Raw genomic sequence first — 26,335 nt, 5'->3', positions numbered from 1 at the left:
AAAAAAAAATTATAAGAAGAAAAGATTTCTCCAAAAAAATCCTATATAGGTATTTCGCCACTGCAAGAAAGTCTACAAAATAAAATAGTTATGTTTTGTAAACACTGCTGCGTTAATCCAACGGAAACTACTTGTCAGCAATTAGGTTTACAGCTTTACAGATAAACAAATTTGCCTAACGAACAAAAAAATGCTTAACGTTTCGAAAAGTTTATCTCTTTCCATCGTCGGAAGCAAAAAAATACAAAGAATAAAGAAAAAAACTATTTAAAACGTTTTAATGGAACTATTCGAGAACACTTTAGTTATTTTTAAATAGATAGGTCTACAAAAACCGTTGACGTTCTGTTAAAATGACATTATATCAAGTTAAACTTCAAAATTAACAATTAGTACCTGATAACAATTACTTAATAAGGTAAAACCAAAAAGCCCCAAACTTTCTGTATAATTATTTTTAATTTTTACGTATGTTATGTTTATTTATGTTATGTTCTTTAAAATCAAAGAAGCGATTACCATATATTACTAACATCTACAGATGCATGAGCAATACATTTATTTTTATTAGATTGTATTAAAAAAGCCTTTTATTTTTCTTTTAGGCCATCGCTTCTTTCATTATAATTTTGGCGTTGTTAAAATTTATTCTGTGCCCTGTGTTCCATGAATGCTGACAAATCCCTAACTGCCGACAAGCAGTTTCCGTTTGATTAACGCAGCAGTGTTTACAAAACATAACTATTTTATTTTGTAGATTTACGTGGCGAAATAAGCATATAGGATTTTTTAGGAGATAAATCCGCCACATAGGTATATACATTTTTTAAATGGTTAAATTGACAAAAATGAGTAAGACTAAAGCTCATGTGGGAATGATTTATTTTCCACTACTTTTTTTTAAATATAAGACTATAAAAATAAATATATAAATTTAATGAAGATAATGTTAAAGAATGGGATTATTCCAGAAGGTATCGCCGATACTGCACGTGACTCCAGTAGAGGAAACATGTGTTGACGTTGTTCAATAATTTTACACACTGAATACTTTGTGCACTTTCCTATACTACCTCGGGCCGTGCAATACTTTCCAACTGCTTCATTAAAGAAATAAAGACGTAGGCAAGTTTTGCCTACGTCTTTATTTTTATTCTTCTTCTTTTTTTTATTTTCCAATGTCAAACAATAGTCCTCGTAGACTCTTCCTTTTAGCGACTTTGGTTTTGAATAACTCATGGCTCTTTTAAGTACCTCTACGTCCTTTTGTTGCTTTAGTAGATAGCGGGCAGCTTTCATGGATGTGACGCATTGATCGTTGACCATGCAACATATCTGACAAGATTTTTGCTTGTTCTTTTCACAATCGCATTCGTACAGTTTTAGCCTTGCGCATTCGAGACTGTGGCATTGACTGCCGATACACTGACCTTCTATTCCACAGTAACAGCTTTTTTGATTATTCTCACACGGGCATTCCATATCGAAATGTTTGCAATCCTGCAAATAAAAATAAAACCAATGAAATTGTGGTGGTGTTTCTCAACCCATTTTTTCATTGATATTGTTATCAATATTTTTTATTGTACCGGGTGACCAACTAAGAATGGACGCCGGCTGTATCTCAGAAACTACTTATCGTATAACTTTGGGAAAAAAATTCTAATAAGTAAATGGACCAAGAGAAATCGCTGGAAATTGTTTTCAAGTTCGAAAAATACCCGCTAGGGGGCGTTTCTCTAATAGCCAATCAGGAAACAGGGTTTTTCTCAAAAATATGCAGGTGAACAGGTATTTTAAATATTACTATTGCAATCATCGAGAAATTTGTCATTTTTTTGATATAGAGTATTTTGCTCTATCTCATATAATAAAGTGGTGGGGGAAGGTTAAACTTGCTTTTATTAAAATAAGGATAACTCTGGTTTAGGTTATGGGATTTAAACAAACTAGGACTCGTTTAAAAGAGCTTTTCTTCCTTAATGATTTCCAGTATAAATTTCGTTTCCACAATTTTTTTCGTGGCAGCTAGGGGGCGCTGTTTGACATCATAACAGATATTGCGCTTTTGCGTAAAAAAAATAAATGAAAGGCTATATTTCTCTTTGCACAGTTAAATAGAGCACGAAATTTCCAAAATATTAGCGCAAACCGCAACTTTCTATCTTCTCTCTAACCGGAGATATTAAGAGAACAAATCATGTTAGGCTGCCGCCTAGGATTATATGGTCTAAAAATTATCGTAGTAGGCTAGGAATCAAAAAAAGGTACGGTTACGTCAAAATATCACAACATATATTTTAATTTAATTTTAATACCATTTAATTATTATTTATCCATGTTCGTTCTAGATTCGACTCCATAAATTAAAACCTAAGCATATTGAATCCGATGACCTAGCTAGCCATGGAAATATGCCGCTCCAGCGTCGCTATCTACTAAAGTAAGTGCTATCCAAGAAGCCCCAAACATTCATAGCAAAATAAGCGGCACCACTGTCTCAACTGCATTCATGCTGATGCATTTACTACAAATGCAATTTCATCATGATGGATCCCCTAACAAAATTGGAAATTTATTTCTTAGAAATTATAGATAGTTCATTTCATTGAGATAATTAAAAAAGTCCAGTCATTCACCATCCTAGAATTCCTGCGTAAACATTTACCGACCAACTGTCTTGGTGCTAAACTACCTGCATCAAGGATAGATTTGGACCAGTAGTATGCATATTGTTAAGATTCGCACCTTCGTTTGGTGCTATGTGAAAAGTGACCCAAACGACATAAACTTTATAATATAATAATAAATAACACAAAAAAAAAAACAGGTAAAACACGAAAACAAGTAAAATCAAGGACGAAGTTGGATTAATAACTAAATGTCGTTATATGAAATAAACCCCTAGTTTTCGACCATAAAAAATTCTGCCATTTTCTGTTAAAAGCAATATGGCGGCACAAAATTCCTAGAAATCTTAATAAAATTATTGATTGTCCGACTTTCGGACATTTTAATCTGAGAACTATTTACGTATAATTAACCAAGAAATTCGTAAAAATTATATGGATGGATGATAATGTTACATAAACACGTTTAAATAATTATGACGTCATTTTTTTAAGAAAACGGCCGAAATTCGGATGCATGAAAACTGAACTAAAACGTTTTCATATTTTGACGCAACCAATTTACCTCCTTTTGTTTTCTAGCCTACTACTCTAATTTTTAGACCATACAATCCTAAGCAGCAGCCTAACATGATTTGTTCTCTTAATATCTCCGGTTAGAGAGAAGATAGAAAGTTGCGGTTTGCGCTAATATTTTGGAAATTTCGTGCTCTATTTAACTGTGCAAAGAGAAATATAGCCTTTCATTTAATTTTTTTACGCAAAAGCGCAATATCTGTTATGATGTTAAACAGCGCCCTCTATCTACCACGAAAAAAAATTGTGAAAACAAAATTTATACTGGAGATCATTGAGGAAGAAAAGCTCTTTTAAACGAGCCCTAGTTTGTTTAAATCGCGTAACTCAAACCAGAGCTATCCTTATTTTAATAAAAGTAAGTTTAACCTTCCCCCACCACTTTATTTTATAAGATAGAGCAAAATACTCTACATCGAAAAAGTTACAAATTTCTCGATGATTACAACAGTAATATTTAAAATACCTGTTCGCCTGCATATTTTTTAGAAAAATCCTGTTTTATGATTGGTTATTAGAGAAACGCCCCCTAGCGGGCATTTTTCGAACTTGACAATAATTTCCAGTGATTTCTCTTGATCAATTTACTTATTAGAATTGTTTTCCCAAAGTTATACGATAAGTAGTTTCTGAGATACAGCCGGCGTCCATTCTTAGTTGGCCACCCGGTACAGGGTCCGGCAATAGTTCGTCGGGCATCTGTAGCTCTTAAGCTTGATTTTCATGCATCCGTTGTCCGACGATACGATGATACGATATTAATTTTATTGGTTGAATGTAAAGACTTTGATTGGTTAACCGTTTCTAACCAATTGAAGTCTTTAAAGTCAACCAATAAAATGAATATCGGACCATCGTATCAACGGATAACGGACGCATGAAAATCAAGCTTTAGGCTCTTAGAATAAAAAAGTATGTACTAGGATGTATTTCAGGAAAATATTCTAACTTCTATAGAATGGCCCAAAAAAGTGTGAGTGGATCCGGATTATTTTTTTTAAATTGAACACCCCAATTGTATATTACTGCATTTTTGGCTTCCTTCCGATATGAGTAAATATATTTCGATATTTTCAGAGATACTACCGAGGATACTACTAAATAAATAAAAAATACATATTTTTCATTCTCTTTAAAGAAAACATTTAAAAAAACTGTCCTGGAAAAACTATTTTAGGTATTTACTTTAGATGGTCTGTAATTAACTTTGTTATAAATATGGTAATCGTTAATCATACAGGATGTTCAAAATTCTACGGCAAACTTATTAAAATATAAAATAATATTTCTTATTTTTTTTTAAATGGAACACACTGTGTATTAGTTATTTAGATTATTTCAAATTTTTTAGCGGTTTCGCAGATATTTGCCGTATATACCAATTATATATACCTATTTCATATGGCATTTTCCACAGTAAACTTTTATTAAAGCCACCCAATGATTTTTCTCTAGTATTTTACCGTTGATAGAGCCATATGAAATAATACTGGGTGTATCTGCGAAACCATTAAGAATTTTGAAATCCTTAAATACGAAAAATGTTAATTTTTTAATTCTCCTACTATTGAAAAATAATATACATGGTGTTCCATTTAAAAAAAAAACAAAAAAATATTTTATATTTTAGAAAGTTTGGCGTAGAATTTTGAACGCCTTATCAAAATAATTTTACTCATATCTTATAAGATTATGTAAAATAATCTGAAGGAATCCAAAATGAAATAATATACAGGGTATGGCACACCCATAAAAAATCATCTCGATTCACTCACACTTTTTTGAGCCATCTTCGTACATATTTTAGGTTTATACTTGAACAAAATTCTCAAGTTTTTTTTTCTAGGAGCTACAGTTTCTCGACGCACTATTGCCGGACCCTGCAACAAAATGCAGTAAATTTTTACATCGCCAACAGAATTTATCGATTTTTTCTGATAAAATAAACGGAATAATATATATATAAATATAAATAAGGAAATAAAAATAATTAATAGGTTATGCTAAGTTTGTTACCACATTGTCTAGAAAGGCGTAAGTGCATTTTTTAGTGCAGCAAACTCCTTGGGACGGGTGACAGCTGTATTTCTTTTTATTGACTACGCAACTTTGGCCACTGCTTCTTCTGGTTGTACAGCAAGGATCTTTCCTCATACATTCGACATCCACACCGCAATCGCAATCTTCACCCTCTTCTATGAGCGCTAAATAAATAATAAATTCATTGATTTAATTAAAAATGTTTGGTAAAAAATCATTACCAGTAAAATTCAAGGATACTATACAGATTGTTAACTGGACAGTTACTCATAGGGGAACAGAATGGCAACACAGACTATTGAGGACGCATGCACTTGCGTCGAGGTTGCCATATTTCAACCATAAAGCTCTTGCCGCGAGTAATCAACAAATTAACAACCTGTATAGATAAGGGCAGTGCGATCCCTATACTTCCTATACTGTCAGATTTTTGACGTCATCTAGGGACCGAGTTGAATTTCCCGCTAAAGATTTTAGACAGTGACAGTTATTTTTGCGTTTAACGGATGAGCGCACAGTGCGGCGGATGATAAGTCTAGCGGGACAAAGCCGTTTTCTTAGAAGTAAGCCAAAAATTTGTACGATAAAATATAAGAATAAATAGTAGACATTCCAACAATTGATATAAAAAATGCATGAATTATTTTTTGCTTATATATATTCTTTGTATTTCGATACATTTTTATCAACCAAATTTGCTAGTTTTCTGCTCAGCAAGGAGAGAACAAAATATTTACAAGTGCTTATACATTCTATTCCAAAACCAAATTATGTTAAAGATTGGCAAAGGTATGTACTTTTATACTGTACCATTGCGATCAAAAAAAAGTAGTACAACAAAATATGATTTAATCTGCTGGTCTATATTCTTGTGTCAGTGTCACGTAATTTTTAAAAAATGCCTTTAACTTCAGAGCAAAAATCGATTATATTTACGCGATTAAGGGATGGGGTTCCCATAAGGGACATTGCAGATGCATTAGGGATAAACAAAAAAACAGTGTTGTTGGCTAAATCCAAAAAATTCAATATAATTCAAATATCCTTATAGACCAGGAGTTCTATCTGGGACTACTAATTCTTGTACTACTTTTTTTGATCGCAATGGTACGTAGATTATTCGTTAAAATCATTCGTGCCTTTGTTCTGCAGATATCAAACTTTCATTTTTTTTTCAAATATTATATCGATATATTGAATGGTGTAGATCTTTTGAGTTATCAATAGTTACCAAAAAGTAGTAAACAATTTTGATGCTAGAATATTTGTAGTTTCCATGCCCATATTTATTTTTACCGGGTGTTGTGTCAAATTGTTGAATAAAAAAACATAATTTTTAGGAGTCTGGCACCGGTTCGGCTGCCAAGAATTTTTTGAAGACCTCAAGAAAAAAAGGCGTTTTAAAACCAACATATAAGACCAGTTTTACCCAGGGGCGGATACAGGAATTTATTTTAGGGGGGGGGGGTCCAAATAAAAAATAATGTAGAATATGCTTTTTAGAGAATATGCCAATATATTTAAAAGCCTAATATTTAACCCAATTTATAGATTTTATTTACTACATTTTTTCTCTCTTGTAAAAAACGTCACATCGCATAGTTTTATCTTTGGAGAATTTATTTTTCCAAAGCAGACCCATAAAATATACAGGGAGTCCCAATATTCCATGGACATAGAACAACTACGTATTTTTTGAATCAAAATAAGTTAATTTCAAATAATTTACCTCTATACAAAAGTGCTTCGTTTGTCCTTTTTTAGAAGGCCTCAATAAAAAGTAAACCCAAAAGTTAATTAATTTTTAAAAAAGTTGTCTAAAAATGTGCTACAATACGGATATAGCATAATCCTTTATCTTTAATTTCCTTCTTTATTTGTGTAAAAATACGTAGCCAGTTTTACATAAAACGTTAAATGCTGAACGCTTAAAAAATGTCTATACCTAGGTGGCGGATTCATCTTTCCAAAAAAATTCTTTATGGGTATTTCGCCACTGCACTGCAAGAAAATCTACAAAATAAAATAATTATTTTTTGTACACACTTCTGCGTTAAACCTAAACGGACGCTGCTTGTCAGAAGTTATGTTTATAGTAATACAAATTTGCCTAACAAAGAAAAAAAATGCTTAACGTTTCGGAAAGTTATCTCTTTGCGTCGTCGGAAGCAAAAAAATACAAAGAATAAAGAAAAAAAACTATTTAAAATATTGAAATTCAACATTTTAAAACAGATACGTCTACAAGAAACCGTTGACGTTCTGTTAAAATTACATTTTTAACTTGATATTTAAACTTCAAAATTAACAATTACTACCTGATAACAATTACTTAATAAGGTAAAACCAAAAAGCCCCAAACTTTCTGTATGATTATTTTTAAATTTTACGTATGTAATGTTTATTTATTTTGTTGTATCTATTGTTCTTTAAAATCAAAGAAGCGATTGCCATACATTACTAACATCTACAGATGGCAATCGCTTCTTTGATTTTAAAGAACAATAGATACAACAAGATAAATAAACATAACATACGTAAAATTTAAAAATAATCACACAGAAAGTTTGGGGCTTTTTGGTTTTACCTTATAAAGTAATTGTTATCAGGTAGTAATTAGTAATTGTTAATTTTGAAGTTTAAATATCAAGTTAAAAATGTCATTCAAAGAATATACCTAACTAGAAAAAGAATGGACTCTGCCAGGGGCGGGAAAGTGAAATAGCAAAAGCGGTTCCACCGTTTCCACGGAAATCTCAAATAAAATAGTTCCAGCCCTAGCCACTAGGTGGTAGTGCAATTAATTTTTAGGTTAAGAAGTTGCTACTAGTTATTGCCAGATGGCGTTAAATCAGAATTTTTTTGTAGTTTCCATAGTTTCCAACGGCCATTGTCATATTATTGTCAAATTCTGAAAAAATATTGTCGTTGTCATAGCGCCAATCATAATATTATCAAATAAATGATTATCAAAATGTTTTTCGAACTATAATTTGTTATATGTGTTTTAATTAGACAATTCCTTTTGTTTGTGGCCCTAAAAATATAATGTAAGTCTTTTATTTATTTACTCCATTTAAAAAACTTTGGGCGTATTACGCGTTGGTCTTGTTTTATTATAATAAACGATGTTTAAATATTTGACTTATAAATAAAAACTTTAAATAATAAATAATATTTCACATGTTTGGCTTTAATTTTATTTAATAATTGTATAAATTATACTGTTAAATCTTATTTTTTACACATCACAACGATACTTGCTATTAGTATTGTTGAATTTGTGTAAAAAATAAGATTTAATAATCAAATTTAATTATATATTTTAGAGTAAAATTCAATAAATACGCTCATTTAAAAAGCCCGCGCTTCGATCCATTTAAAACAAGCCCTACTCAATAGATGGCGCCACTTCTGTAGGACCATTTTTCAGTATGGCAGAGTCCATTCTTTTTCTAGCTAGGTATATTCTTTGGACTCTGCCATACTGAAAAATGGTCCTATAGAAGTGGCGCCATCTATTGAGTAGGGCTTGTTTTAAATGGATCGAAGCGCGGGCTTTTTAAATGAGCGTATTTATTGAATTTTACTCTAAAATATATAATTAAATTTGATTATTAAATCTTATTTTTTACACAAATTCAACAATACTAATAGCAAGTATCGTTGTGATGTGTAAAAAATAAGATTTAACAGTATAATTTATACAATTATTAAATAAAATTAAAGCCAAACATGTGAAATATTATTTATTATTTAAAGTTTTTATTTATAAGTCAAATATTTAAACATCGTTTATTATAATAAAACAAGACCAACGTAATACGCCCAAAGTTTTTTAAATGGAGTAAATATAGTAAATAGGTACTTAAATGATGGCAAAAATAAAAGACTTACATTATATTTTTAGGGCCACAAACAAAAGGAATTGTCTAATTAAAACACATATAACAAATTATAGTTCGAAAAACATTTTGATAATCATTTATTTGATGATTGATATCTGATGAGGCTAAGCGGCGTCAAAAACTCCATAAGTAGGCTTTGAAATAGTTGCTAAGAACATTTCATTAACAAATATGTCAAAGGTTGTTGCGAATTTACTGTTATTTTGATTGAAAATGTAGTATAGTTGACAAACTAAACTAAATAATCTTGTTATTTGCACATGAATAAAGTTTTCAATTTGGGTATTCCGTGCAAAAAGTTATATGTCATTAATACTATCCAAAATGGAAAGAGCAATTGTTGGTGGTAAGTTTTTTGACATTATTGTTCTTCTGTTGAGTATTAAATATGAGTAAATAATTTTGATATGGTTAGATTTTTTTTTAAATTATTAGAATATACATTTTTTTAATGAACTAGCAGAAACAAGTCTTATGAGGTTTCAGTTTTAAATAAAGTTAAGTTGATAGTTAAACCATTAGACAACTTTACCAAACCTACAAATTTACCGTCCTAGTCCGTCTGTTAAGTCCAGGCCATTTTTTAGAACATATTGCCCAGATTAAACGCTTGGAGGTTGTTAACTTTTTAAAAGCAACTGTTAGCAAAATCTGTAAGATCCATAGTATTATTCTTAGAATATGATAATTTTTAAATATCTAACATATGCAAATGATCGCGACCAAAATCTATTTAAAATAAAAAATAACGAAACTTTTCCAAGTTTTTAATTATTATACACCCTGTATACGATCTGTTCTTATTAATTATATTATTAATGTAATTTTATGATACCTAACATATAAAATCGGATATAGTTATTAATCAAAGTTAAGTAAGTTTCACTAATATTTTTTTCCGGCTAATTTGACAAAATTGACCACAGTGCGACGGAAAGAGATAACTTTCCGAAACGTTAAGCATTTTTGTTTTCTTTGTTAGGCAAATTTGTATTACTATAAACATAACTTCTGACAAGCAGCGTCCGTTTAGGTTTAACGCAGAAGTGTTTATAAATAATAATTATTTTATTTTGTAGATTTTCTTGCAGTGCAGTGGCGAAATACCCATAAAAGATTTTTTTGGAAAGCTGAACGCTTATTTTGCGACTTTTTCGGACTAGTGAAATGGACTCTTAATATTTAATTTGTATTCGAGGAATATTATAATATCTTACTGTTTCCACAAAACGGTTCAGTAACAGGTTCGAAGCACGCGCCTTTCTCGGCCATGATTTCAATCATGGATTTTCTGCTGCACGAAGAAAACGAAATTTGCTTTTTATTTTGGTAAGTCTCAAATATTTCCGGTGACATAATGTGACCATAGCAATTGACCAAATGTTTCTCATCGTGTTCACTGCCAAAACTGTGCCCTGTGAACAGAAATAAAAGTTACATGGTGGCTAATAATATATATATTTCATATCAATTAAAATTTTAGTTACGTAATCGAGCGCGCAATTTTTCGGCACATTCGGCGCCGTGCTGACTTGGTAATATCAGAGATTAAGAAATTATCCCGTGGGAAAATTTGCGGTGAACAGGCAGTTCTAAAAAGTTTTCGAAAAATATACAGGGAAATTTAAAAGAAAGTTTCAACATCTTTTTTTTTGCGAAAAGAAGTCATAGACGTGTTCTTGGGGTCGAAATATACCGCCCCTGAAAATATTTGCACATATTTAAGACTCACCCTGTATATATTTTTTTTAATTTTATTGTAAATATATGTATAATATCATACGCAAAAAAAGTTACCGAATTGTACGTAGAATCTAATAATAAAATAAAAAATAGAATAATTCCCATTAAAAAATATATGTTATATCCGCAACACTTTTTTGACGTACCCTGTATCCTCTACAGTAATTTTAAAATGTGCTTATTAACCTTCCATATAACTTTTCTATTTTACATTTTGTTTTAAACGAATCAATACCAAAATTTATTAATTTGGCCATCGTTTGTTATATTCAATTAGAAGTTAAGAAGACAAAAAAAACGCACCTTTACAATTCGAGCCACCCTATACAGGGTGTTTTAAAACATGTGCCATTTCTCGTAGGGAGATTTCTAACGTAAAAATAAGATTTATTTTTCATATCAACATAGGTCCGATTCTGCTACGTTTCGTAGCTGCAGAGCGTTAAAGTCTTAATATTTTTTATTTATTATAATTTTCTTTCAAGTACTTTAAGCGTTTCGAATGAAATTTTGAGGGTAAAAGTTACTATAATTGCGACATATTTTAATGCTAAAAAAGTATCGACATATTCACCAGGGACGTGCATTATTATGGATGACCACTGTAATATTTTTTTCTAAAAAAAGCATGTACGCCACTGACTTTTTTTCTCTTTTTAGCAAAATAGCGTTAAGCAGTTTAATGCCGATTAAAAAATCTCCTTGATATTTTGTCGATTTCGGCCTCCTTGATGAGATAAACGCAATTTTATTAATTTGCCTTGATCCAAGTCCAGTAGAAATCTTTAAAAAATTTAATATCATTAATTTGAGAAAGTTAATAAATAAGAACTCATTGATTCCTTATCAAAAAATATGATAAAAAGTTCCTATAAACATGGGTATACAAATGCATAGTTTTAGAGTTACAGGATGTTAAAAATTTTAAAATTAGTTTTTTTTTTGTAAATATCTTAAACGCCATTACTTTTTATTTGAAATTGCTGTAAATTAGACTAATAATAATAACTAACAGTAATAATATTTAAAATAAATTAGGTAAAATATATAATTTATTAATTTTATTTTTATTTTAATGTTATTAATTATCGTGATTAATAAAATTGCGTTTATCTCATAGGAGGCCGAATTCTGCAAAATATCAAGAGACAACTTTTAATTGGCATTAAACGGCCTATAGAATTTTGATACCAAAAGAAAAAAGCCACTGGCGCACATGTATTTTTTTTCAAAAAAAAAAATTCCCCATCTGCACGTCTCTGATGAATTTATCTACACTTTTTAGCATTAAAATATGTAGCACTTGCAGTAACTTTTACCCTTAAAATTTGATTCGAATCACTAAAAGTACTTGGAAGAAAATTATAATAAATCGAGAAAATATTAAGACTTATTAACTACACCCTGTAGTTACTAAACAAAGCAGAATCGGACCTATGCTGATATGAAAAATAAATCTTATTTTCAGGTGAGGAATCTCCCCACGAGAGATGGCGCGTATTTTTTCAAACATCCCGTATATTACTTATTAATTTATTTGAAAAACTAAAGGTTGATTCTCACTATACATATCCGTTCCGTATTTTATATTGTATTGACGCTATATGTAAGCTTCCGTTCCGTATCAGTTCCATACTTTTTATTGTACAACTTATATAATTACGAAAGTATTATTTTAAAAATTTGTATCTTTTGAAAAAGATAATAGATTTAATTAAGAGGTGAAAGAATAAATAAATATCAGCAAAATGTTAACAGAGCTGGTACAAATGTAAGAACTTAACAACGCTGTTTTCGATACGCTTCAGTCCGTCCGTCAAAATTATGTATGGAAGGAAGGGATATGGAACGGAAGGGAAACGGAACGGATAGTGTGCATTGTCCTATTCATATACATGATATAATATTTTATGTAAACGGAAGGAAGCTGATACGGAAGGTATAGTGAGAATCAACCTTAATCCGGCCTTACCTATTTCGTGAGCAACGGTCACATCGAACTTCAGTTGATCTAGTTTTCCGTCTGGAGTGATTGCGGACGCGACCATTGCGTTAAAAAACGAACCTTGAATCTCTGTTTCGCACACTCCGCCAACTCTAAAAAATTCTTTTTGGTAGGCGACATATGCCAAACCCAGAACGTAGTCGGAAAATATTTGTCCGGTAAAAAGAAGTCCCAAACAGTAATTTTTCAGAGCTTCATATCTAAAACAGATTGTTTATTTAATGAATATCCTCTGTTGAGAGAATAAAACGCGGACCCCATTAGCCAACACGCTACACCACGTGATGCCATGCTACCCCACGTCATGAAGATCTGTGCGTATGTTTTCCCATTTAATTACATGTATTGCGTACACACTAGGCAACACGCGACGCCATCCGACGCTATAACACGCTATGACACGTGTGATGGTCGATTCGTCGGTCCCAGATCTCACCGACGTGTGTTACGGCGCGGCGTGTTGTTCCCCGCTTGCCTCTCTAGTCCCGCAGCTATCTACTTTTGTAGTCGATGTAGAGATACCCCAAAAATAAAATAAATTGATATTTTGAATCGATTCAACATCGGATATAACAAGATAGATCCAGAAAAAATCGGCAACAAAAGATTGATCCCCAAAAGATTGATTTAATAATATCGATATTCGATTCTGAATATATTGGTGTACTGGTATTATGATTATAATCTAATATCGGTATGGGTATCGATACTTCTAGTATTTTCGTAACCCTACTGATAACTTTTTTAACTCTGATAAAAATTTCAGGCGTGTTAACACGTGTTACCTAGTGGATACACCCATTCCCACGTCGCAACACGTGGGATAGCGTGGCATCACGTCGGGTGTTGGCTAATGGGGTCCCGGCTTAAGGACACAGTATCCTCACAATCTTGCGTTAAAAAAAATTATTTAAAAACTAGCAGACCCGGCCGCATATTTGTAAACAACCTCTATGATCGCGACTCGGTTTTAGGCCGAACGTATGCAAATTACTTAAAACAAAATAGATATATAATACCGTATGATCGAAAATAAACGGCGTCAGCGATGGCTATGAGATGAAGATCGCTGTCATTTTATATGTAAATTTATATGGGAATGGTCATCGACCGTCATTTCCCAGCCAACTGCACGCGGTTTTTTGTCGATCATACGGTATATTTTCTATCGAACTCAATATAAATTTCTAATACCTAACTTTTCTTAAAAAAGATGTGTCCTTAAAAGATGTGTTTCTTAAAAAAAGAAAATCCGTATTAGTAACGTACTGTACCCAATTACTGTACGGATTAATAAGTAGTTCTGGCAACACTGTCTCCGGCAACTACCCACTTTGTCGACTGAAATCAGAACTAAGGTACAGTCACAGCCCCACTCTACTTAACAAGCCGTGAACAAGGAAATCTGTGGCAACGCTGGTTTCAGATCGATCAATACACGTTTAGCCATATGATTTACGTTCATTGACCTGTTGCTCTGTTATATTTTTGTAAATAATCCGCTTTTTTGATAGAAAATATTGTTTAGTTAAAGGCTAAAGTTGTGAAAAGTCTTACTGTGTGAGATTTGTAAGTTACCGGGACAATTTTTTTCCGTAGACATTGCGTAAAAACAAATATCCGTGGGTGAAAAATTGGCCGGGTTATAAGCGAGGTTGTAAGTGCTTTCTTCAAAGAAATTTCGGCAGCAAATTCGGCGGCGAATGAACATTTTGTGGTGCATTTTAAAACAATTTATTGAAAGTTAGTTGTTGTTGTAATCAAAAATTACCATGCCAAGGGTCCTTGTTGTGTGCCTGGGTGCAAATCCAATTATAAAACTTGTTTTGATGCAGTAGAACCAGCGGTATCTGTTTTTACCTTTCCAAAGGATGAAAACCTTAAAGCCCAATGGATTATGAATATTCCTAGGGAGGCATGATCACCCTCAAAATATTCTGTGGTTTGAGCTAAGCATTTTGTAGAAAGTGACATTAGGTAGGAGGATTATCGCTTGCCAGATGGATCAATGCAAAAGGTACCTACTAAAACTAGACTAAAGTTAAATACAGTGCCTAGTATTCCAATTTTGCCACATTACTTGTCAAAAACAGTATTTTACGACATCCTTAAATCGCGCCTTAAATTAATTTAAAAATACGCGCCTCGATAGCCGGTAAAACGGCCCGTCGCGCATTCGCTCTCCCTAGAAACCGATCTGAATCTCTGCCGATTGCGGCGTTGCCAAATGGTTGTTCACGGCTTGTTAAGTAGGGTCGGGCTGTGGTACAGTATTCTGTATCCGCTGCGCTGTAAACGACTATCAGCGCACAGCGCCGCAGAGCTAAACTAAATCTCGGACATGTTGACTAGCGGCGACGGTATCGCCAGCTACATCTCGGACAGGTTGTGTGCCACGAAATCGCCCATAATGTTACGCATCTTTTTATTTCTTTAATCAACGTCATGACGTAAATACTGCCAAAATCAACTTACTTGGAAAATTTAGAAAGAAACTGATCAGCAGGTATGGTTTTTCGACGAGAGTAAGTCTCGACATAATGCGGAGCAGTTCCACTTTCGATAACCTCGACGTTTTTAACGTAGAAACCGATATTGTCGGGTCCGTCTTGGTTATCGAAATCCGTGCCTCTAAAGATTGCGTTGGCTTCTTCCATAGTTAATATAACGTGGGAGATGGCGGCGTTCCTGTTACCTTTATGTATAACGCGCACGAAAGAGTTGTCTATCACTGCCAATATCGGACACAGCATCCTGTAAATTTATATTAAAAATATATAGGGGTTATATTAAAAATATACAGGGTCCGAACCTTATTCCGGAAACATCAGCAGGATATTCTGCAAATAAAAATAAGTAAAAAAGTTCGTATAAATGTACGTCCTAAAATGCTTAGTTTCTGAGATACAGGGTGTAGAAGTTTCATTTTTATTTCGATTTTATTCAAATGATTTTTGAAGTAACGTTAATATTTGGATGAAAATAAGTGACTGGGAGTTTTTTGACATGAAAAATTTAAAACTCCTACTTGTAGACCTACATGTTTTTATTGGTTTGAAGATTAATAACTTTTCTTCCGTACCTGTATAAAACTGCTGAGTAAAAAATATACATTATACGATATCTTTTACGTAAAAAAGGTCTCTTGGTGAAAATCGCTACGACTAACGGTTCTCGAGATATTTGGAATCGAACTTATCAGTATCTGTCATAATTGACATAAATTAAATTTGTTGACTAATTAGTTATTAGACTGAAATCATAAATTTGAAATGTTTTGTACCAAAAGTTAAACAGAAACTGTTTTATCGTTATTTATTTGAAAAAAAATATGACTTATTTAACAAAATAAAAAGTTCCCAAATTTATCCCATTTCAGTCAAATAACTATCCACTCAATATGTTTCATCATCATCATCATCATTTAGCTTATACCGTCCACTGCTGAACAAAAGCCTCCCTTAACTCTAGCCATTTCCTTCTATTTTGTGCCACTTAAATCCAGTTTCCAGCCACCCTCTTAATGTCATCTGTCCATCGACTAGGAGGTCGTCCTCTGCTTCTATAGGCCTCGTGTCTCGGTCTCCATTCCACAAGTCTCTTTGTCCACCGTCCATCTGTCATCCTAGCCACATATCCTGCCCAATTCCATTTAAGATGTAAGACAGATATCACCGCGTCTATTACTCCTGTTCGATTTCGTATTGTATGATTGGGTATTTTATCTCTGAGTGTATTTTAACTCCCAACATAGACCTTTCCATTTTCCGTTGCATGATCTGTATTCTATGTATGTTCTTTTTTGTCAAAGTAAGCGTTTCAGCTCCATACGTGAGGACAGGCAAGACACACTGGTTAAAGATCTTTCTTCTTAAACATATGGGAATATCAGATCTCAGTATATGCCTTAGTTTGCCAAATGCCGCCCACGACAAACCTATTCTTCGTAGAATTTCGTGGGTCTGATTATCCCTTCTAATACCGATCTCATGCCCTAAGTATTTATATATATGCACTTGTTCCAAAGGTATGTTATTAATGTTTAAATTTCCACTTAGTACTAGGTTTGTCATGTATTGTGTCTTTGACAAGTTAATTTTCAAACCGACTTTTTCCGAAGCATCATTCAGCATATCCAGCATATTCTGTGCCTCCTGTATGTTGTCTGTTATTAAAATAATGTCATCTGCAAAACAGAGATGATTTATCAATTTGCCATCGATGTTAATTCCTGTTGAATCCCAGTTTATCATTTTTAGCATACTTTCTAGCACAGCAACGAATAGTTTAGGGGACAGTGTGTCGCCTTGTCTTACCCCTCGATCGATATTGAATTTATCTGTGCATTGATTTGTCGATATTCTGACGTTTGCCGTGGCATTATCATATATATGTCTTATGATTGAGGAGTATCGATGATCGATGCGACTCTCACTTAGTGTCTCTAGAAGCTTCCGCTGGTCTACCGAATCGAAGGCCTTCTCGAAATCCACGAAGACAAGCATTAGTGGTCTATTATACTCAATGCATTTCTCGATAAGGACCTTGACTGTTAGAAGATGGTCATTTGTTCCGTAACCTGATCGGAAACCTGCTTGTTCGCTCGAAAGAAAAAAGTCTATTTTATTTGTCAAACGCTTGGTGAGTATTTTAGTAAATAATTTGTATACGTGGCTAAGAAGGCTGATGGGCCTATAGTTTTTAAGGTCTGTAACGTCACCTTTCTTGTGTACAATAATGATGGTTGCGTTGTTCCACTGTGATGGGGTTATTTCTTCTTCAATGCATTTATTAAATAGGACATTTAAAGCTTTGATGATTTCTGGTCCTCCTTCTTGGATTGACTCTATTACCAGTCCATCGTCGCCGGCAGCTCTATTGTTTTTCATATCTCTAAGGGCACTGATAATTTCTTCCTCGGTTATTTCTGGAATTTCTTCCGACCCCTGATTTATTACCTTTCGGATGTCGGTTCTGATCCCCTGCTGTTTTGATGTGTAAAGTTCTTGATAGAAAAGTTTAATAGAGTGTAGGATTTCCTGTTTGTGTGTTACTATGTTGCCGTGCATATCCTTGATCTTTTGTATTTCTTTTCTTCTCATTGTACTATTTCTCAATATCTTCAAACTTTGATTCTTCTCTATGACTTTCCTAATTTTTTCCGTATTCTGTTGCCTCCTATGCTTTCTGATTTCTTTGGATATCTCTCTGTTTAAAGTTCTATATTCTTGTGTACTCTTGTCCTCCATGTCTCTTCTCTGTTTCATTAAAAGTTTTGTTCTTTGATTCAGTTTTTGTTCTTTTACTTTTTTGGGACAACATTTTTCGAGAGCCGTTTGACTGGCCCCTTTGATGTTTTACCTACCCATTTCTTGTGGTTTTTCTTGAGTATTATGTTAGTTCTTTCCTTCTTTATATTTATTTTTATCTCGGCTCTTACAATGCGGTGATCGCTTCCTATCGAAAATCTGTTTAATACACTTACGTCTTTGATTACATCTTTTCTATTGCTGATTATGAAATCTATTACGTTTTGGTTTTGCTATCTGGACTGGTCCATGTCCACTTTTGCTGTTTCTTTTCTTGAAGAAGGTGTTCATTATATATAATTTGTTGTGGTGTGCGAAATCTATCAGTGTATCACCTCTTTCGTTTCGGCTTCCCAATCCATGATAGCTGACTGAAGTTTCCGCTTCATCTTGTTTGCTACCAACTTTGGCATTAAAATCTCCAATTAACATTGTATAGTATGTTTTTCCATTTTGTAGAGCAGTGGTAAAGCAGCATCTTCGTAAAAGTTCTCCAATTCGTCATCTGTACTTTCGGTAGTTGGTGCATATGCCTGAATAACCTTTACAGAGTATTTTTTATTTAATTTAATTGTTAAACATATTACTCGTGGGCTTATGCTTTTGACATCTACAATCATATCTTTGTATTTTTTGTGGACTAGGATTCCAACGCCTCTTATGGCAGTTTCTTCACCTGAGTAGCATAATGTATTTCCGGACTTCAAAATAACCTGTCCCTCTCCTATTCTGCGGGCTTCACTTATACCCAATATGTCCCATTTTATATTCTTAAGTTCTTCTTCCAGTTCTAGAAGTTTTTGGTCCGATGACAGTGTTCTAGCATTGTATGTTGCAATATATAGTGAGTGTGGTCTTTGGCAGCTTCTCGTTATTTTTGTTGTTGGTGCAAGCGAATTTTTGCCTCCCCCGGAATCCTCGAGGCAGACCTTTTTCAAGGTGTGGGAGTTGACATTCGTTCTACCCACCTGGGGTACACTTTTCTGTTTTAGAATTCGCCATGTCTTTGGGGTTTTTAGCCATAATCTTCCACGTTGGCCAAACGTCTTGAAAGATTGGATTTGATATAAACAGGGAATTTTTTTTAGGTTTGGATAGGAACTGAGGATAGGACAATGATTTCCCCTGTATGGAATTTGGAGATAAACCAAGGCTCACGTAGGCAGGGGCGCATCCCTGAAGTAGATCTGTCACCTATCGGGATCATAAATGAGTACCTACTCGCTACCATATCAATATGTTTATGTTTTGTCAATAATGATATGTATTAACTACTTCCATTCTAAATATCTTGAGAACGTTTGCTCGTAGCGATTTTCACCCAGAGACATTTTTTTACGTAAAAAATCACGGAAATATATATTTTTTCACTCAGTAGTTTTACACAGGTGCGTACGAAAAGTTATTACTCTTCAAACAAGTGAAAAAATATGTAGGTGACGCCCTCTATAAGTAGGAGTCATATTGACATTAAAATCAAATTTCTCATGTCAAAAAACATGTGTCATCACCAATTTTCATCCAAATATTGACGTTACTTCAAAAATTATTTGGAAAAAATCTCCGAAACTAAGCATTTTAGGACATACATTTATACGAACTTTTTTACTTATTTTTATCTGCAGAATATGATGCCGAAGTTTCCGGAATACAGTTCGGACCACCCTGTATAGTCATAGTATTGCAAAGATTTTCGAAAACGGTTTTATTCTTTCTTACCTCTGTAATAATGAAATGGACAATTTTTATTATGGTCTTTTCAAGCGAGATGTTTTTTTGATTAAAATCTATCATTGACAGTAACAGTTGTGTCTGTCATTTTAATTGACAGGCAAATTACAGTTCATACCAAATAAACTTATAGTGACGTGATTAAGCTTGACCGGCACAGCGTTGCCCACATTTGCTTAATAAAAAAAATTTAGGAAAAAAAATTAATTATAAATATATAAACAGTTATTATTTACATCATCAAAACTCCTTCTTAACAGCACTTAAGGGACATAAATCAAGGCCAAATTAAGGCCGCTGTCTCGCGATGCGGGACTTAATATCTTACCGCTACTTTACGACAAGTCGTGTTTATATACTCTGCGCTGTGCTCGACATATTGTGGAAACGACCCAAGCTCACCTGATGATGGGGTAGGGCCCCGAAACCGGTAATGAGAGCAGGTTGATCCACATGATGTCGAACACAGCGTGGAATTAATTTCTATATTAGCAGTTCAAGGCAAGAAACTCTTATATAATTTTATCATATTTATTTATTTACTTCCTGATATTGTCATTCGTTTTGACACATTAGTTTTGTATTACGGAGTTTGTGATTTAAATGAATTGTGTTGTGATACTTTAAGCTTAAAAATGTTTACTAGCAGACCTTGCAGTCGAACATTGTTCTTTTTAGAACCTCTTTTAGTGCGAAGCGGTACATGGTAGCTTAATATCAGTTGCATATAACTCATCGCAACATTATTAGAATATTTTGAACGGGAAAACGATGATAATGGGGGCCTTTATATCTATGTGCTATTAAGGAAGTATGTTTTGTTGGTGTAAATAATACCTATTTATATACTTATAATTAATTTATATTTGTTTCTTAATATATTTTGATTAAAAGAAAATATGTAACAGTTGACAACCCTCTGCCGGTCAAGTTTAATTACGTGACTAAAACTTTAATTGGTATAAACTATATAAAATATTTTATCGCACAAAGTTACCATGGTTTTTCAAAAATTCTAAACAACAAATCCTGAAAAAAACAATCTCTTTTTTAATCTTAAGAAGCCACCAAATCGACATGTTTTGTTATTCGTGAGTGATCATTGAGCTGATTTTTTAAAATTTGTTGATTAAGCTATGAGAAAAAACTGGCAACTTTGCCCGACATAAGGTTATTTTCGAGATCGGGATCCTGTTTTGAAACCTCTGGATTAGAACTTATAATCCCGGGATTAACTCTCAAAATGAAAACTTTAATCTAAATAAATACTTAATAAAAATGCAACTACATAGGTATATCAAAAAGAAAATGAGAAAAGAGCTTTATTAAAATAGTTAAAATAAAGTCACATTCATATTTAGTAAGCTTTTAGATATTGACGTTCTGCTTAGAATAAATAAAATATGATTTTTGAAAGACTAAAGTGTCGTGAATTCAAACCATTTTAGATTGGGCATATAAATGTTTTGGGATTTTTTGGAATCCCGGGATTTCGAGGATAAATTTACCCCGGGATCCCGGTTTGGAAACCCTAGTCCGACACGATTAATTTTCCAATTTCCCAGCCAGAACAATCAATCAAGTCGTCAGTTTCATGACAACAGAATCGATTTCGAATATTTTCACAAAGGAAAAAATTCAAAGCTCGTTATTATTAAGCAACAAGAAAGTAAGAAAGTTACGAAAATACCTTTAATGGATTCCACTCATATGTAGGCTAGCCTCCAGTGTAACATATTATATTAATTTTTAATAATATAAATGATTCTAGGTGATATAATTAAGAAAAACTAACATTAGTAGAGGTCAATCATTTCCGAAAATTTTTTCGAGCTCATGAATATTTTGAAAATTATCCCGAGTCGAAGACGAGGAATAATTTTCTAAAAATATTCATGAGCGAGAAAAAATGTCCGGATTTAATTTGACCTCCTGTGGTATTCGGTAAGAAAATTCCACACCAAATTGTGTTTGAAAATCAAATAATTAAAATGTATTTTTCGATTTATGGTCGAATTGATTATTTAGTTACTATGACAACTAAGTGACACCCAAACGAACCCAAACCTAAAAACTATTTCAGTTTTGAAGCTGTCACGCGGCACGGCTTAAAAAAAATGTTTCGCTTCGGTCATGAAAGCAAAGAAAATATTCGCCAGGAGATTAAGCAGTTGACACCCGCGAATACTAGGAAGTCGAAGTCAAGAGTATGAAAGCAGTTTACAAACTTTCATCTCAGCTTTGTAATTGAAATGTATCAAAATTATCATGTAAACAAATAAAAACCATACTCTCAAAAAGATATTCTGTCATTATAAACGTCAAAAAATTTCTAGTATAATTCGCTGTTGGGTGCCCACAAGGAAAACATTTTCACTAAAATTTATCCGTTGCCATGGTGATTTGTCAAAAAAACACGTTTTTATTGGTTAAAAATTAGAGGTGTGGAATTTTCTAGAAAATATTTTAAAGTCTTGTTATTAGTATTTTACTTATAAAAGAAGAAGATATTTTAACTTAACAAAATAAAATGAACTGGGATGTCTTTTTAGTTTTGTCAGTGGCAAAATCTAAACCAAACCAAACCTAACTTTTAATTTTAAAAATGTTGAAAATTGGTAGGAAATATTAACTTCATTTGCTAAAGCGGTGATTGAAAGAATTAGGAAGATACGCAACATAATGGGCAAATTCGTGACAAGGCTGATTTGATTTCCCCTTAGGTCTCAAGTGCTGTACGTACGTCTCTTCATTTTGCGGAGCGTCTCTTCATTTTGCGACCAACGCATAAAACACTCATTTTCTCTAATTCAGATAGCGAAGGCATATCAAGTGGAACTGAAAGCGACAGTGTTGCCATATTAAAATGTGTAATATCTCTAATACGTTTAACGAAAATATCTTTGAATGAACAATCCGCGTTTATGTATTGAATTTTTTTTCGTTTTAAACATAGAATAAACAACAAAAATAAAAATTATTTTATAGGTACCTACTGAATATTTTGTATGATTGATGAAAAAAGTCGAGTAGTGACAGTTACCATAATATTTTACATACGCAATAACAGGGATCTTCATTTCCAAGCGTCGTTCTTTGTTTAATCATATAATATTATAGACAATCTCCGTATTATTAACTTACTGTATGTAAATCTACTGTAAATACGTAAATCTACTGATTAATCCGTAGTTCTGGCAACACTGTCTCCAGCAACCACTCACTCTGTAGACCGAAAGCAGAACTACAGTACAGTATTCTTTATCCGCTGCGCTGTAAACGACCATACGTCATCAGCGCGCAGCGGCGGAGAGCTAAGACTGCTAGCGTTGCCAACTGGCGACAGGTGACAGGTTTTGTGCCACGAAATCGTCCATAAGGTTGAGTATCTTCTTATTTCTTCAGTCAACGGTTAAAGTCTGTTTACCCTCGTTTTTTCCATTCTTGAAAGATTTGCTTTGAAGCCACAGAAGACCTTGATCTGGGCGCCATCATTCTTTCTTGATAAGTTCGTTTTAATTTCGCCAGCAGGTCAGCATCGTAATAGGGATTATTTGTTTCGTTAAACATTCTTAATACATCCATAGGTCTGTCTATCACTATACGACGTCGCAAAGCTTGCGGTTTTACTTCATCTATATAAAAAACTTTACCGTTTATCACGACCCTACCAAAAAAATAACCGTCTTCTATATATCCACTAATAGAAGAATCGTGAGGTTTGTTTTCCATGTAGCCTTCGTATAGTTCGTCATATTCGCTCATATCTTCTGTGTAATTTTTACCATCATCTTCAATAACCGTTAACGTGGATTTGCCTTTTAGAATAACATCACTTTTTCTTCTTTTTATATATGCATTGGACATGTTGTGCCTGTACGTTATACTAAACGCATACGTAAAAGGAGTTTTTGCTTCTCTCTTTCTATTTCTGATTTTATTATCGTAGCTGAATTGTTCATTGGAAGCTTGGTAATACTCAGCGAATTGATTTTCATCAAATATAGTTAAAGATATTACTTTTGAGTGATTGAAAAACAAATCAAATATAGCGTAGATGATTAAAATATTTGTAATTTCGTAAATGTTCATTTTGGATCAGTGACATATGTATATAGGTAAATGAAAAATGTCACACAATTTAACATTGGATTTTGTTACCTTTTTACTAAAAAATACAGGACGTTTCAAAGTATTCTTCTTCTTTTACTTATTTGAGATCTTTCGATCTGTTAATTTTAAGGTTGCCTCTGTAGTAATTTTTGGGAGATGGACTGCCAACTGTCTTTCCATCTTTTTGGAGGTCTTCCCGGCTATCTCTTACCCATGGGTTTTCCTTCAAGGGCTATGCGTGGTAGCCTGTTTTCTTCCATGCGTTTTACGTGTGCGAATCATTGTCTTTTTCTTTACCTACCCCATCTCACTACATCCTGTATTCCACATCGTTGTCTGATATATGTGTTTCTAATTCTGTCTCTTCTAGTCTTCACCATTATGGTTCTTAGGTTCTTCATTTCAGCGACTCTTAACATGCTCTTGTTCTTGTTTGTTTCCTCTCGGATTTCTATGCCATAAATATGTCATTAATTGTCTGATGTAGGTCTTATAAATTTTAATTTTGCTGTCTGTTCGCATGAAGGGGTTTGTCCACACTATTTGCCTCAGACATCCTGACATGGCCGTTGCTCTGTTTATCTGGCTTCGCAGATCTTTCTCTGGATCATAGTAGTGCGACATATCTATTCCTAGGTATCGGAACTGTGATACTTGCTCAATAATTTTGTTTTCTACTACCTACTACCAGTTTGTATCTTACCGGTTCTTTAGAGAAAGTACGTTTCAAAGTTTTACCTCTAAACAAAAAAATCATCTACGGTAAACGCAAAACATTTTTCGATGCACGTCATCAATTATATCGAAATTGACATTAAAGCTTATAAACCTGACTAAGGGTGTATTCCGTTGCTTACTTTGGTTATGGTTTTATGTTCCGTTTCTATCGGTTTCCTGAAAGTTTTCTTATTACGGAACACGGTTCCTGAAAAATTCGGTTATAACTGTCACCAAACTAACCAGCGCGGGGAGGCTGGCTTTTCTGGTTTTGTTTGTCAATGAATGTCATTTATGTGACAGAAATCAAGCAAATATTGGAAGTTCGAGGGAAATTCTCATTTAATTTCTAAAATTTGTAATATTTTGTATTTACATCCAAAAGCAATGGGGGTAGGCAGTAAAGGTAAATAAATTTCATTAACTAAATAGAATTACTTTTTAGGACCATTTAAAGTTATCATGCAACCATTGTTTCTTAAAGTCAGGAACATTTAAAGAAAACATGAAAAACAAGACAACAAGTAATCGTGAATCTTTTGTAAGCTATAAAAATATAAATATTGATTAGATTTGTTTATTTATTATTGCTGTTTTAATATTGAACCTGCAAATCTTCACTTGGGCTGTCTAACGAGTTTAACAGGTGATTAATAAAGTACTTTTCAATAATAAACTCCATTGAAAAGAAGAAGCAAACGTAAAAGCAGAGAATAGGTACATTAAAAACGCATAAAAGTTAAATTTTATAATAAAAGTATTGAAATTTAGAAAACATCAACATTTGACGTTTTCAATATTTTACCAAACCGTTCCGTATCAAACCGATGTTTTTCAGGAACCATTCTTTACCGTAGTTTAGCGGTCTGGTTCGCCTGGTTTTGCAACGGAATACAGTCTAAATGAAATTTTGGCAAAAATGTTTGAATTTGTTGTATAATTTAAGATACCGAGCAGCTCTTCATTTTACTTTAGAGAGCAAATGATTGTAACAGATATTTTATTTAGATTAAAGCTCTAAAAATTAGTTTAAACTGAATTTTATTATCACTATTTTGGTCACATTGCGCCCTGTTCAGCAACGTTGTCATTTATCATTTGACAATTATTATAATGCCAGTTATAGGAGCATATATAATCAAAAAGTAACGAATTGAAAATTTTTTTTACTAGTTAAATAAAAAAGTGGGTTTCCATTTGAAAAAAAAATATATTTATAATTTTTTAATCTCTCAATTATTCCATGACAGCTACAGACAATATTATATCAAATTCAAACCATTTAATTTTTGAAATAGATAGCCACATGTCTTCTCTTTATGTCACAGTGGCCGTGGTAAACTAAATCTGACGTTTAGGCTATACATTTTTTTCAAAAAATTGGTTAATGCTAGGTATAATAAAATTTAATTTATTGATCTCCTTCTAAAACAATGATGTGCAAAAAATGCTCAATCTAGATATTGTGGTTCTCTAGAAACTTTTAATTCACGCTCAGCCTGGGACACCCTGTATATGCCAAAGCCTGGACTAAAAATCCACAGAAAATGAAAGAACACATGA

General features: G+C 33.1%; 2 protein-coding genes across 2 annotated transcripts in view; one reads left to right on the top strand and one right to left on the bottom strand.

Moving 5' to 3' along the window:
- Positions 1 to 26,335, top strand: part of LOC115874611 (transient receptor potential-gamma protein) — a 312,812-nt gene that overhangs the window by 234,595 nt on the left and 51,882 nt on the right. The gene's annotated exons all lie outside the window — the stretch shown is intronic.
- On the bottom strand, positions 866 to 24,078 carry LOC115874613 (disintegrin and metalloproteinase domain-containing protein 10-like). The gene is made up of 6 exons (XM_030889822.1): positions 23,370 to 24,078; positions 15,378 to 15,656; positions 12,870 to 13,102; positions 10,372 to 10,569; positions 5,223 to 5,410; positions 866 to 1,500 (listed from the first exon to the last, which is right to left on the bottom strand). Exons 1-6 carry the CDS (start codon positions 24,032 to 24,034, stop codon positions 913 to 915), a joined length of 2,151 nt encoding a protein of 716 aa, XP_030745682.1. The 5' UTR covers positions 24,035 to 24,078; the 3' UTR covers positions 866 to 912.

The sequence above is a fragment of the Sitophilus oryzae genome, unplaced genomic scaffold, assembly GCF_002938485.1.
Source record: "Sitophilus oryzae breed Bouriz unplaced genomic scaffold, Soryzae_2.0 scaffold_1297_pilon_pilon, whole genome shotgun sequence".
Taxonomy (NCBI): domain Eukaryota; kingdom Metazoa; phylum Arthropoda; class Insecta; order Coleoptera; family Curculionidae; genus Sitophilus; species Sitophilus oryzae.
Note: the sequence above shows the minus strand (reverse complement) of the source record. Positions and strands in the feature narration are given on the sequence as shown.